Source organism: Mus caroli, unplaced genomic scaffold, assembly GCF_978045245.1.
Source record: "Mus caroli unplaced genomic scaffold, Mus_caroli_1 scaffold_9, whole genome shotgun sequence".
Classification (NCBI taxonomy): domain Eukaryota; kingdom Metazoa; phylum Chordata; class Mammalia; order Rodentia; family Muridae; genus Mus; species Mus caroli.
In genome coordinates, this window is record NW_028227264.1 from 79,628,826 (window position 1) to 79,642,665 (window position 13,840).

Sequence of the window (13,840 nt, forward strand, 5' to 3'; positions counted from 1 at the left end):
CAGACTTGTTCTGTAAAGGAAGACACAGGGTCCCAGTGGACCACAGACATTGTAGCTGGACAAGTAGGAAGAGAGCTGCAGCCTGTCTTACCATATGTCCAGGGGGTCAGTTGGCCAATTCCCACAAAGTGCCCCCTGTCCCTTCTTTCAACAGTGTCCTAACTGTGACCGGGCAGAGGTGACACTGGGGAGGAACTTAGATGGGGTAGGCTAGTGGATCATGACCTGGCCTTGTCACAATCAACTGGCCCTGCCTGCTCACCCCTGCAGCAGTCCACTTTCCCTGCAGAGCAGCAAAGTGGATGTGGTGGCCTGAGAGGCACTCCTAGGACCCAGGGCAGCCAGCTCTCCTGCAAGCAGATGTCCAGTATGGCAAGGCAGGGTGGAGGGACCTCTAGGGGACATGGGGACATGGCTTCTCCTGGCAGGTGGCCTCCTGGGCCTGAAGTTCCTGGTGGGATGGAAAGTGGTGGGAACAGGGCTCCCGAGGTGACTGTGAGCCTCTCTGCAGGGTCTGGGGTAGCCCTGGGTACCCGAGCAGTGGTGGACAGGAGCTGGGCCGGTGCATTCCCAGGTCCCTACTGCAGTCCTGGGCCCTGTGTGAGACACAGGTCACAATGAGCGGAGGAGACAGCCACTGCAAGCACGGTGTGTCTGTGTCCCCAGGCATCTGGGGACGTGACTTCTGAGTAAGGGCACAGGGAGGACCCTGGACTTTGGAGCCACAGCCTGCACCTGCATAAGAAACCATGGACCCTGAGTGTCCCCAGCCACTTTGGGTCTTAGCACAGCAGCCACAGCAGAGGGTGGGAAAGACACGTTGAAACCCTTAGAAAATACTTCAGGAACTGCAAAAGATGTGATCTGCTCAAAAACAGTCCCGCAGATGTCTACAAAAATGAGAAAGTTCTGCTTGTGAGCTGACTTGCAGTCACCTCCATGCCTACCCCCTGGGAAAAATATGCATAGGTGGAAATTATCTGGGACTGGACGGAGGTTTGAACGGTCCGGCTCACACAGCCCACCGTGGGATCGGCTCAGATCATCTTCATGTTGAACTTGCGCGCGCCACCCTGGCCAGCCGCAGCCGCCGGACCGTCCACCTTGCGGAAGGAATATTCCACAGAGAAGTTATTCTTGTGCTGTCCGCGGCCACGGCTCCACACAAAAAGCAGCAGAAAACAGAAGAGGACCACGCCCAGGAAGGTGATGCACCCCATGGCGGTGGACACAAGAATGGTGGTGAGGTCCAGCGGGAACCGGACGCCCACCTGCGTCTCGTTGTGCCCATCGCCCTGGGTCCGGTTGGCGGCCGGCTGGACGGTCAAGGTGGCGAAATAAGTGTCGTTACCCCCGGCGTTGCTGGCCACACACGTGTAGGTACCACTGTCCTGGGGCCGCGTGTCCGCGATGGCCAGGGTGCCCCCAGGCAGCACGCGTGCCCGGCCCCGGCTGGCAGCCGTAACCGAGTGGTGCTGGGGCGTCACCCAGGCCACCGTGGGCGCGGGCTCACCTTCAGCGCGGCACAGAAAGCGCACGTCGTCGCCCTCGGTGGCGGTCACATGCTGCAGCCGTCTCTCCCGGATCTTGGGCTTGCGGCACACGAAGTACTCGAAGAGCACAGAGTCGGGGAGATTGTGCAGGGCGTCGCCGCGCACCTCGGCGGGGGTGGCACAGGCGGGGAGCCTGCCGTCGAAGTTCAGGGTCTTCCGCCTCTGCACGATCCACAGCAGGCGACAGTCGCAGGCCAACGGGTTGCCGTCCACGCGCAGCGTCTCGAGCGTGTTCACCGAGTGGAACGTGTTCTCTTCCAGTGTGGACAGCAGGTTGTCCGAAAGGTTGAGCAGGCGGATCTGTCGCAGCCCCACGAAGGCCTGCGGCTCGATGACGGCCAGCAGGGCTCCTGCTAGGTGCAGTTCACGCAGACGCACCAGGTCTCTGAAGGAGCCGCGTGGCACCATGCTGATGGGGTTGTGCGACAGGTTGAGGCACGTGAGGTGGGCCTGCTGTCGCAGCGCAGCGGCCGGTACAGCCGTGATATTGGTGTGTGTGATGGACAACGACGTGAGGTTCAGCCCACGCAGACTGCCCGGGGCCACCTCCTCCAGCAGCGGCCAGTTGTCGATCTCCAGATGCGAGAGTCCTGGAAGCTTCTGGAAATTCTGGTCCTCCAGGGCGGCGATGGCCAGGTGGCGCAGGCGCAGAGCGCCCAAGCCCCGCAGGTGACCCAGCGACTCCGGGGACAGTGATGTGAGATTGCAGCGCTCCAGCGTGAGCTCAGCCAGCCCCAACAGCCCCGCAAAGGCCCTGCGGGAGATGAACACTAGGTCATTGTCGCCCACCTCCAGCCGCTGCAGGCTGCGCAGGTCCTGGAAGCTGAAATCCAGCAGGATGACCAGCTTGTTCTCGCTCAAATCCAGCAGTGTGAGGCTGTCCAGATGCGTGAACACGCCTGGCGGGATGAGCTTCAGCTGGTTGCCACGGAGACGCAGGACTCGCAGGCGGGGCAGGTTGGCGAAGGCCCCAGGTTCCACGTGGGCAATCACGTTATGGTTGAGGTCCAGCTCCTCCAGGGTGGGCAACGAGGCCAGGTCCCCAGGGTTCAGACAGCGGATGCGGTTGCGGCTCAGCTCCAGCATGCGAGTCTCGGCCGGGATGCCCTCGGGGATGGCTGTCAGCCTGCGGCGCCCACAGGCCACAGTGCGGGTGGATGCGGAGCACTCGCAGCGTGCGGGGCAGCCCGCGGCCAGGGGCGCTGTGGGCAGCAGCAGCAAGTGCAGGCCCAGCATGTGCAGCCAGCAGGTCATGGTGCAAGGTGTGGGGCCTAGGGCCACGCCAGCATAGTCCAGGACAGCTGGAATGGGAAGGGAGATAGACTTTATCAGTATCCACGGCGCCCAGCTAGACACAAGGACCCTGACCCATGACAGCACACCCAGCAAATCTCGACACAGATGTCCACAGTGACAGTACACATGATAGAAAACAAGGGCCCATGGATAGACAGCAGAACAAGTGGGGGTCATCCACTTTGGAGTATTACTACTCAGCCATGAAAGAGAATGAGGCTCTGACACACATCTGCAGGACCCTTGAGGACACTGTGCTCAGTGAGAGACCATGTAGTGGTCACTGAGACCATGTGGACTGGAAGGCCACATAGTGGGACTTCATGAAACACCCAGAACAGGTGGACGAAGTTTAAAACGAGTTCCCTTGTAGCTCAGGCTGGCCTCAAACCAGTTGGTAAGTAGCTGAGACTACCCTTGAAGATGGAGGCAGAGCTGGGTGATAAAGCAGACTGCTCAGACACTCCTGCAACTTGAGAAACAGGAAGATTCCTGCCTGACACCTCGGAGGAGCCAGGCCTAGTGAACACTGTTGTGTTTGGTTGTCCAGAGTCTGGTACTGTGACAGAGGACAACTCCCCTTCTGCAGAGACACAACTGGTGAGTCGTGATGACCCTCAGTGGCTGTGAGATAGATACTCTAGCTAGGACGGAGGAATAGCCAGATGCCCTAAGACAGGAATGAAGGCTAATGGAACTACTGGTGGGGACTGGGAGTGGGCAGGGGGCTAAAGATGCCAATAGATGCTAAGACATCTTGCAGTGTCGGCCTGACTAGACTGGACCAGTGTTTCAGGCAGCCTGACTGTAGCCCAGACCCAGGGGTCGAGGTAGCAGAGGGACAGCTGGACTGAACTGCCTGGCCTCTTTTGCAGCACAGTTTCCCATCTGCCAGGCAGCTATTTATGGCATGTTAACAGCTGAAGCCCCCCAGGCAAGACTACCGGCACCGAGCAGACTGGCAGCCCTGGCGATTGAGTATGCCAGGCTTGTGAGGAGGGACTGGAAGGCACAGGTGTGAAGGAGAGCCCCTGCCCGGAATCCCCCTGTGAGGGGGCTGGGGGCGTGGTCAGGGGGTGGAGCCCCGCCTAGGATCCCACCAGTGAGGGAACTAGGGGTGTGGCCAAGCATGGAGCTCCTGCATAGAATCCCTAGTAAGGAGCAGGAGGCATGGTCAGGGGTGGAGTCCCTCCCTTGAATCCTGTCTTCGCTTTCTCTGTCTTTCTGTGCTGTGTTCACCTGTGTGGAGCCCAGAGGTGAAGTCCTCTGCAGTCATCCTCAACCTTGTCTGAGACAAGGTCTGTCCGTGGGACCCGAAGTCCGATGATTGGGCTAGGCTGTTCAGCCACGAGCCCAGGGGTCCTCCTACTTCTTCAGTATTGCAATACTGTGCCCTCGTGCCAGCTTCTCTGTGGGGATTTGAACTCAGGTCTTCTGCTTTGTGCAACAGCACCTCATGACTGATACATCGCCATCACAGCGTCCTACAAGCTACACAGTGCTTAGTCCTTGAACCAGAGCACCTCGTGGACTTTGCTGCACATGTGTTTTGAAGTGGGACTTCAGGTAGCCCAGATTTGCCTGGAACCATCTATGTGGGTGGTCTTAAACACCTGATCTTTGTTTCTGCCTCTGGAGTCGCTAGGTTTAGAAAAGACCAGCCAGGTCTGGCAGAAAGTGCCTAGTACAGATAAGTCAAGTGTCTCTAGGTCGCTACCACTGAACCACTGCCTCCCCAGCTGATGCTGAAGGCCCCTGCATCCTCTCTAGCCCCGGCTTGTCAAACCTCCGCCACCAGATCCCTCCAGGGCGCTACCAGCAAGTGCTCTCTCTATAATTACTCCACTGGGCAGGGACAGCAGATCTCTTGAGCCAGCTCAGCAGGGGCCACTCAAAGGGTGACCTAGTTTTTCAACTCTAACCTCTCCTGGCAGGCCGGGCCCTGTCATCTCCTCTGCAGGGTGACAGAAAAGCTGCAGGGGTGGGGTGGGAGGGGGAAGAGTGGGCAGCTGTCTAAAGCCACTGCCAGCTTTCAGCTTGGACCCTGACCCTTCTTGCTGTGTGCCTGCAGGACCTTACCTGCCCCTTTCGGGTGTTTGCTGACTGGTATGTCAGGGTGGGAGCCTGGAGCCCCCCCCCCCATGGGTTTTCTCAGTGAGAGGGACAGTGGATGCCCTGGCAGGAGTACCAGGAGCCTGAGCATTGCTGTAGGGTTGGAGGCGATCACTGGCCCCTCGTGTTGAAGAACGCAGGCATGGAGAGGGTGTCCAGGGCACTAGGAATTGGGGTGGCTGGGTAGGCTGGTTTCTCTGTCCCCTCTCTTGCTCAGTGGCCTTGGGGGAGGGTGACTCACAAAGCCATCTCTCTGGGTCCTGAGCCCTGGTTGAATATGTCCCCCACTGAGGACTGGACTACTGTGTGGCTTTTTTTGTTGTTGCTGTAGACTCTGCCACACCAGAGCTCAGGCAGGTCTCAAACTGTCAGCAATCCTCCTGCCTCAGCCTCCTGATAGCTGACAAAGGAAAGGCAGTAGAACTGGCTAGTCATTTGTTGGCCTTGTGTCATGTGAGTCGCCCTGGGCTCCTCTAAATCCACCTCCAGGGACAGGGAGCCAAGAAAAGGGGTTGCTTTTCTCTACTCCCACTGATACCCCACCAGGTGCTGGTAGCTAGCTCCATCAAATAGAGACTTTCCAAATTGCTGGGAGCGGCAGCACACACCTGTTACCCCATTGCCCCAGCAGCTCAGGCAGGAGGATGGTGAATTTCAGGACAACCTGAAACTTAGTGAGACCCTCTCTCAAAATAAAAAATGGGAAGGACAGCCGGGCGTGGTGGCGCACGCCTTTAATCCCAGCACTCGGGAGGCAGAGGTAGGCAGATTTCTGAGTTCGAGGCCAGCTTGGTCTACAGAGTGAGTTCCAGGACAGCCAGAGCTACACAGAGAAACCCTGTCTCAAAAAACCACAAAAAAAAAAAAGAAAAACAAAACAACAACAACAACAAACTGGGAAGGAGTCTGAAGAGGCAGCTCTGTGGTCAGAGCTCTGCCAGCTCTGATGGGTTTGTTTCCCAGTACCCACGTGGCAGGTCACAAACTCTGAAACTCTATTTCCAGGGGACCTGATACCTTCTTCTGGTTTTCTGGGACACTACACACATGTGGTGCACAGTCAGACATGCAGGCAACATACTGTACATATAAAATAAATATATAAATCTGAGGGATAATTAGCCAGTCATGATGGCTCACATCTTTAGTTCTAGCACTTGGGAGGCAGAGGCAGGCAGATCTCTGTGAGCCTGCTCTACAAAGTGAGTTCTAGGACAGCCAGGGCTACACAGAGAAACCTTGTCTCAAACAAACAAACACCCAAACACCCAAACATCCAAAACAAAAACCCATACCCCAGTTGAGTTTTAAAAATTAAAATTAAAAAAAAAGAAGAAGAAGAAAGAAAAACAGGAAGAGAAAGCTGGAGTGTGGCTCACGAGTGGAGTCCCCCTTGGAATGCCCCGTGATGGTCTGGGGGCATGGTCAGGGGTCTAGCCTCAAACTCAGAAATCTGTCTACCTCTGCCTCCCAAGTTCTGGGATTAAAGGCATGCATGCGCCATCATTGCTCGGCTAAAAGGGAAACTTGTTCCAAAGGCCCCTCTGAGACTGTGCACCTGACCATAGGATAGCTGCCTCATGTAGCAGAATCTAGAATCTTTTGGCTTCTCTCTCACTCCACTACAGTGGAACCCTTGGTGCTGGACTGCCTGGGCTGGCTCATGCTTCCACCACTAAGGTGGCTCTCCGTGGGCTTCAGGGGTCTGGCAAGCCCAGTATGGACTCAGTGGAAGGAAGAGCCAAGCCTAAGGCTTCAAGGACACGACTCATTAATATGCATGAGAAGCCACCGCAGCGGCCTTGGCAGGGCCTGATTGCAGGGTCCAGCCTGCCCAGTCACTGTCCTCCCAGCCCATAGCTCAGGTCACCCTGGGATGGGGTCCATGATTTCACACAGACCTGCAGGGCCTCTAAGTACATTCTCAGATGACTCCTCCCTCACCCCGCCCACTCTCCAGCCCCCAGTTACCCACAAATCCACATCTGATTCTCCCATTCTGGACACTTCCAATCATGGTATTCCCACACCAGGTGGCCTACTGTGTCCCTGTAGTTCCCTGAGGGTGAGCAGACATAAAAAATACGGACAAATAAATGAACTGAAGGTTTGGAAAACCTTTCAGAGGAGAGCGAGTTCAGGGCTACAGGATGGTGAAGGGTGGCACCAAGGGATAGGGACACCCTGTCCCATGCATGGGTGGAGCAAAGGTATTCCCATTCAGCCTGGGACAATAGGGAGCCACGAAGAGATACAGAGCAGGAGAGCAGCTGATCACATACGCTTTATGAATCGCTCACTGCCAGGCCTGCCTGCCTGAGTTCCATTCCTGCATCCACACGGTATTAGAGGAGATCCGACTCCAATCAGTTATCCTCTGCCCTCCAGGGCTGTGTTCACATTTGCACACACACATAGTCCAGACGCCCAGGGTCAGAGTCTGCTCATCCAAGTCTCTGTGGGCAGAAAGCTGTTCATCTCTCACCAGCCTCAGCTTCCCAATTTGCAGAAGACCAAACGGGACCCCAGGGCTGGGGTGTTGTCCTCTGACTGGCCTGCTTCTAGACACTTCCACCAGGAGCTGCCTTGCTTAGGAGCAGGTCTTCAACTCACTCACTCTCATTCATTCATTCATTCATTCATTCATTCATTCATTCAACAAGCCCTAAGTAGACACCTGCTGTATGCCTACCGCTGACCTCAGTCTTAATGGAAATGGGACCATGGTGGTAGGGATTGGTCACCTCCTGGGTAGACAGGACATTGCCAATGAGCCCAAGCTGAGGACTGTCCTGGATTCTCAGGGGCCCAGTGTCACCTTGGAGTTGTGGGAAGGAAACAGGCAGGAAGGTGAGGCAGAAAGACTCCTAGACCTTGTGGTCCTGGATCCATGGAGGGAGAAGGGGCTGTGAGCCAAGGCCTGTGGGACCTCCACACCATGACACTGCTGGGGATGTCATGGGCCAGCCTGGGTCTTAGGAGGGAGTGTGTGTATGTGGCAGGTAGTGGTTTCTTCCAGCAGCCGGGAAACTTGTGCCCAGAGCCACCGGGGTTTGGAGGAGGGAGGGGTATGTGGCCTGGCAGCCAGGTGTTGTTTCTTGTTGATGGAAGGATGGTTTTGCTCCTCGCTCTGAGGTCTAACACCTGCCAAAGCCACACTGTAGGGGTCAGCTAGAGGTCCCCAAGGCCTACACCCATGCGACAGTCTGGAAAACAGAGGCCTCTCCTCCCAGCCTCCGAACTCTGACTACAGACAAAGAAGCCTAAGGGGAGGCAGAGCACTGCTGTGGAATCCTGGGTCCTTCTAGGCTGTGAGACACTGAGGCCCCGTCCGGGAAAGATGAGCCCGTGTGCTGGGGGTGACAAGCTTCATTGGCCTTCTGTCCTTCACCCCTCAGTCCCCTCTCCACAATAAGAGTGTAGGGATAAAGTGGGGTGAGGACAGGCCTGGCACACCCCCATACAGTACCCCCTCTCTGAGGTACACTTTTGGGAACACTCTCCCAGCCCCCCACCTCCAGGGCTGGTACATTCTCTGTCCTAGATCTCAGCCCTCCTGGGCCTTTAATCCATGACAATTCATTAAGGCCTAATTAGCCTCCATCTGCCATGGGTCCCTGGCCACTGTTTTGTGGGTGGGGGGCTCCTGACCCAATTTCCTTAATAGCCTGTGCCTGAGGGGAGTGGTGGGTTCCTCACTGCCCACCACAGCAGTGAAGGAGAGGAAGGTCCTAGACTGGCAAACACTTAATCCCCAATATGTGTTGTGCCTGCTCATCTGCTAGCCCCGAGAACAGAAATGGTGTCCTTCATGGGAGGGGAAGGAGATCAGGGGGGATCAGGGCTTGACCTCCTGGGGGGAGGTCGTTGCCAGGTTGGGGTGTCAATTGTAAGAAGGAATCAGGGACAGAAGAGCACCCAGGAAGCTGAGGGGACCCCTACTGAGCCTCCCACCCCATCCTGGGGTCCTGGGTACCTTCTTCCCACCCCACATCATCTGGGTGTCTGTGTGGAGGGCACCCCAGCTCACTCACCTGTGAGCATCTCCAGCTCTGTTTTTACTAAATCCTAACTCCTCATTGTTCTCAAGCTCAAGATTGACATGGGAGGTAGTGGGCGGCTCACCCGGGCTGCCCACATCGAACGCAGTAGCTCAGAAAGAGTTCTAAAAGGCTTCCTACCTGGTGAGCTGGGAGTGAGTCAGGCGTGCCCGGGGGAAGAGGCATAAAAACCTAGGCTTTGGGACCTTGTATGCTCCCACCCTTCAGGCACGATCACGTGCCTGGCTGCAACTGGGGGTGGATGGCAGCGGCCACCCCCACTCTACAGATGGAAACACTGAGGCCAGACGCGCATGCGTGCCACTCTGTTGGGAGCTGACAAAGGGACTCTTCAACTAGCTTCCCTGGTGGGGACCTGGGTGGATCTGGACTTGATACCCTGGTCCTGGGAGGAGGAGGTTGCCGGGATGGGTATCAATTGTAGGGAGGAACCAGGGACAGAAGAGCAATTAGGAAGCTGAGGAGACCCCCCCCACTGAGTTTCCCACCCCATCTTGGGTGTCTTCTTCCTCCCACTCCGCATCATCTGGGTGTCTGTGTTGAAAGAACACCCTAGGGGGAACTGACACCATTCTAAGCCTCCCTTGCAGCTCAGAGGTGAAGGGACCAGGGCTGAGCTTTTTGAACCCTCAAGTCCCCGAGGAATGTTGCTTCCAACCTGAGCCTCTCTACCTCATGTCATTCACCTCTTAACACCCTTCTTACAACCTTTATAGCCCGGTGCCTCCTGCAGGGAGCCCTCCTGGGTTACCCTCAGCCTGATACTTCTGTTCTTGCTAAAAGTCTCCAAGTTCCAAGCCCTAATAGCCTCTCCCTGTCACCAAAGGCAGGCATCAGATGTCCCACCCACCCACCAAGCCATCCGGAGCCACAGGGTCTCAGGCCCTGCCTGGGCTCTGGGTTCCCCTCCACACAGATCAAGAAGCCTCCTGGCACCGATACAGCTCCCCAAATGCATCAGACCACCAAGTTCTGAGTCCCCCCTGGGAGGAGGGACACCTGTGTCTTGGGAACTCTGGCATTAGGAGTCCTTGATCATAAGGTAGGGTAGGAACACTGCACCGTGTCCAACTGGAATCCAAGCTCTGAGCCTCTTAACTTGTTGAATAGGGCCCAGTGGCCTCTCTGGTCAGGCCCAGTGCCCAGGGGACACCGGGCCTGGCCTGTGGAATGGGATAGACAGACGCCCCCACCGCTGTGGCTGCTACTGGGACACAGGCTTGCCCAATGGCCCAGTGGGGGGCTCTGCCCAACACCCCAGCCCTTCTCCACGGGATCAAGACCCCCAAAATGTGTGAGTCCCGCGTGTAGACAACCCTACCCCCAATTCACCTCGTGCGCATCGCCCTGCACTGGCTGGCGGGGGATCTCAGGGCGCCCAGCCGCGGCTCCATAACCGGTGTCCCCCTGCCGCAGTGCGCATCACCACTCCACGTCCCCCAGGGTGCTCCTCTACATGCGCCCCTCGATCCCCTAGGCTCTGCATCTCTGGAGGCGGGGTAGACTCTGAAGTTTCCCCGGGGGGTGCAGAAGGGCTGGAAAGGAGCGTGCGTGGGGGGCCTGGAGGGGTCCCCGGACTGCAGCGCTGTCACTCACCTGGGCGGCTCCTCCTCGGACGGCGCGAGGGGCTGCTCGGAGCCGCCACCAGCCGCCGCCACGGCCGCCACTGCCACCGCCGCCGCCACCGCCACCTCCCGGGCTCCGCCGTGCGCGTCCCCGCCGCGCATCCCCGTGCGCATGGCCAGGGTGCGCGCGAGCTGCAAGGGGCGCGCGCGACAACACGTGTTGAAGCAGGTCTGGGGCAGATGGGGACGCAGCACCCGGGTACCCCGCGTGCCTAGCACATCCCTGTCCTCAGGGCCTCCGCAGACTCTGAGTACCGAGAAATGCTTGGGGGGCCCCCAGATACAACAGTTTGTCCCGTTGGAACGTTCTGGAAATTGTCAACTCTCCGCCGTCCCCTCCCTCCCTGGACAGGCCTCCACCATCTGCACTCTACCGCACACCTGCCGGCTCTGCCAAGTCCTAGTGGCCTTGCTCCTCAGTGAGTCCCAGAGCCCACCTTGGCTCCCCACTGCTCCACTGCCGGCCTTACTCCAGTTGCCACCCGCGGCTGTGGCTGCTGCCATCCAGTCCTCTCCCATGTGCCTGGGGCTGCGCTGTGCGCTTTGGCACATACAACCTAGTGTGGTTATTAGATAGACGGATGCATACATTACATAGGGGACATGGAGAGAACCCAGACATAAGAGGAGGAGCCAGAGAGAAGGCTCAGCAGCCAAATCACTGGCTGCTCTTGCTGAGGACTGAGGGTTCGGGTCCCAGCACCCACATAGCATCTCTCAACCATCTGTGACTCCAGTTCCAGGGGGCCTGAGGCCACCTTCTTTCTGGCTTGTGAACTTCTGTATGCAATGCACAGAGCTAAAACTAAGATAAATCTTAGCCCGAATTCCAGCACTGGGGAGGCAGAGGCAGGTGGAGCTCTGAGTTTGAGGCCAGCCTGGTTTACAGAGTGATTTCCTCCTTCTGAGGCTGGGAACCCAGTGCTCCCTGGTGGCAGGCAGCCTGAGCAGAAAGGAAACAGGAGTTGGGGTGTGGATCAACCAGACTAGCACTTCCTGAGTTGGGGGTTCAGGCCTTGGGGTCCAGGGTGGGAGATATGAAAGGGAGCAGGTAACAGTCCCCAAGTGCAGAGGTTCAGTGAGCAGCCATTCCATGGAGCTGCTGCATCTGGTTCTGTCCTTCTTGCTCTAGCAGCCTGAGTGAGCTGGAGGCTCAGCTGCCTTTGTCCCTGGAGAGGGGTGACCTGTAGGCCTAGCTGCAGGGAGCCGGGCATGTCCTGCATACCCCCCTCGTGTGCCCTCTCTGTCCTCCAGAAAGGTTTAGTGGCAGGCAGCTCTGCCACCTGTGACTCAAGCAGGCTCCTTTCCCAGACTGTCGCATTGGCCTGAGGCCCAGAACACGTCCATCCCCAAGCCAAGAGGCAGGAAGCCGGTGCCCCCCCCAATATCTTTGGAGGTAGACCCCAACTCCACACCAGGCCGACCCTGTGTGTGTACTGCTGTGCTGTGTGACCCCAGGCAGATTGCATCCCTTCTCTGGGTCTCTGAGGTTGGGACTCCTGGACAGGCAGTTGTTGAGTGCCCACTGCACACAGGCGACATGGTATATCAGGATTTCCATGCATGGGGAGACAGCTATGACCAAAGCCAGAGATGGATGCAGGGAGGCTCAGGGACATTGGCCGCCTGCCTAGGGCCCATTCTAGGTCCTGCTCATCTAGCCTGAGCCCACCCCCAAGGACCAAGGAGCTCCCATGCTTAGCAATGCAGACTACAGCTTTAATGACTGGGGGGTGGGGCACCAGAGTGCGAGGGGGTTCCATACACCTTCCTCTAATTACTCTTCAGATGAGAGCAGCAGCAAGAAAGGCCACAGCCGAGGGGGTTTGGCTCCCACCGCAGGACCTTTGCACATGCTGTTCTGGCTACAGAGCAGAATGCCTTCCCCAGCGTCTGCCCCACCCGCCCCTGCTTCCTCCTGACTCACATCTCCACCCGGCCGCCTTCTGTCCCCCGTTCCCAGCCTCCCTGCAATTTCCTAAGATATCCTATAATTTACTCATTCATCCTATTTATGTCTGCCCTTCCCCCTTTCTTCTGAGCACGGCCTTCCTGCACACGCTTGGCATCCAATAGACTCCTACTTGAACTAGCGACATAAGTGATGGCAAACTGGACAGGGGTGGTCTGAGCAGAGTGTGAGCTTCTGAAGACCGAGGAATCCCCTGCCCTCTCTTCTCAGCCAGTGGGAGTCAGCTGAGGACAGAGACGTGCTTGGGCCATGCATTCAGCCGGCACATAAGAGACTATAAACTTGTGTGTAAGGCCTGGATGAGGGTGGTGGGTTTGAAGTCCCCAGGTCCAGCTGCTGGGTGACCATGGGATGTCTCTTGCCCTCTCTGAGCTCAGCGTTCCTGGCAGGTTCCCCCATCCCCACCCCTACCTCCTAAGCTCTTCTGAGCCACTCCAGTGGGGAGGCTGCGTGGGAGAGCTGCAGGAGGGTCACAGCCTTGCAGGCAGTGGAGCAGTTAGCACCTGGTTGCCAAGGCTACGACTACCTGCGGAGGTGATGTTGCCACGGAGATGGACCACCTGGGTGAAAAGGGTGGCTCCTGCTGATGGGGAAGCGTGGGTTTCCCTGGGGGGGGCAGTGACTGCATGGGGGACAGGCATGCTCAGTATGGTCTGGGGACAGCATGGCGGGGGTCCCCATGCCGAACTTCAGTAGGGACCCGGATACACAGGAATGGATTTTGAAATGAAATGCCCTATGTGCCCTATGTCTCTTCCCTTTTAGATCGTGACTGCCATAGTTGTGTGGCACCTTCCAAGCAGCAGAGGACATATGTACCACCCCAGCTCCTGACCAGTGGCCCCAGCTATGTACCTAGAAGGTAGTGGTCAGATATCAAGGTGTGAAGCGACGGGTTCCATGTGTCTTCAGCCTAGCCCCAGGTTGGCGGGCTCAATGCTGTGCATCCTCAGGTCAGTGACAACCCTCTCTGAGCCCTAATAAACTGTGAATCAGGTTAACATAAGCCCCATGGCTTTGAGCAGGTATGTGGGATCCCCAAGGCTGTCTGTGGTCAACAATAAATGTTTAGACAGTTACAAGGGTGATGGCATTGAAAAAGGTACAAACACTTCTTCTGAAGGGTACCTGGGAGACACAGAGAGTCCTAGGCATGGAGGACTACAGCCGGGTGTGCCTGGTGGTATGGAGAATCCTTTGTGCTCCGTAGGACTGACACCC

At 57.3% G+C, this 13,840-nt stretch overlaps 1 protein-coding gene across 1 annotated transcript; it reads right to left on the reverse strand.

The window, feature by feature from the left end:
* Positions 1-486: 486 nt before the first annotated feature.
* Lingo3 (leucine rich repeat and Ig domain containing 3) lies at positions 487-10,694 on the reverse strand. The gene is made up of 2 exons (XM_021174784.2): positions 10,619-10,694; positions 487-2,854 (listed from the first exon to the last, which is right to left on the reverse strand). The coding sequence occupies exon 2, from the start codon at positions 2,805-2,807 to the stop codon at positions 1,038-1,040; it is 1,770 nt and encodes a 589-aa protein (XP_021030443.1). The 5' UTR covers positions 2,808-2,854; positions 10,619-10,694; the 3' UTR covers positions 487-1,037.
* Positions 10,695-13,840: the final 3,146 nt, after the last annotated feature.

Excerpts from the sequence above, each read along its gene's own strand:
- Lingo3 (XM_021174784.2), bottom strand. The coding sequence starts at position 2,807 with ATGACCTGCTGGCTGCACATGCTGGGCCTGCACTTGCTGCTGCTGCCC.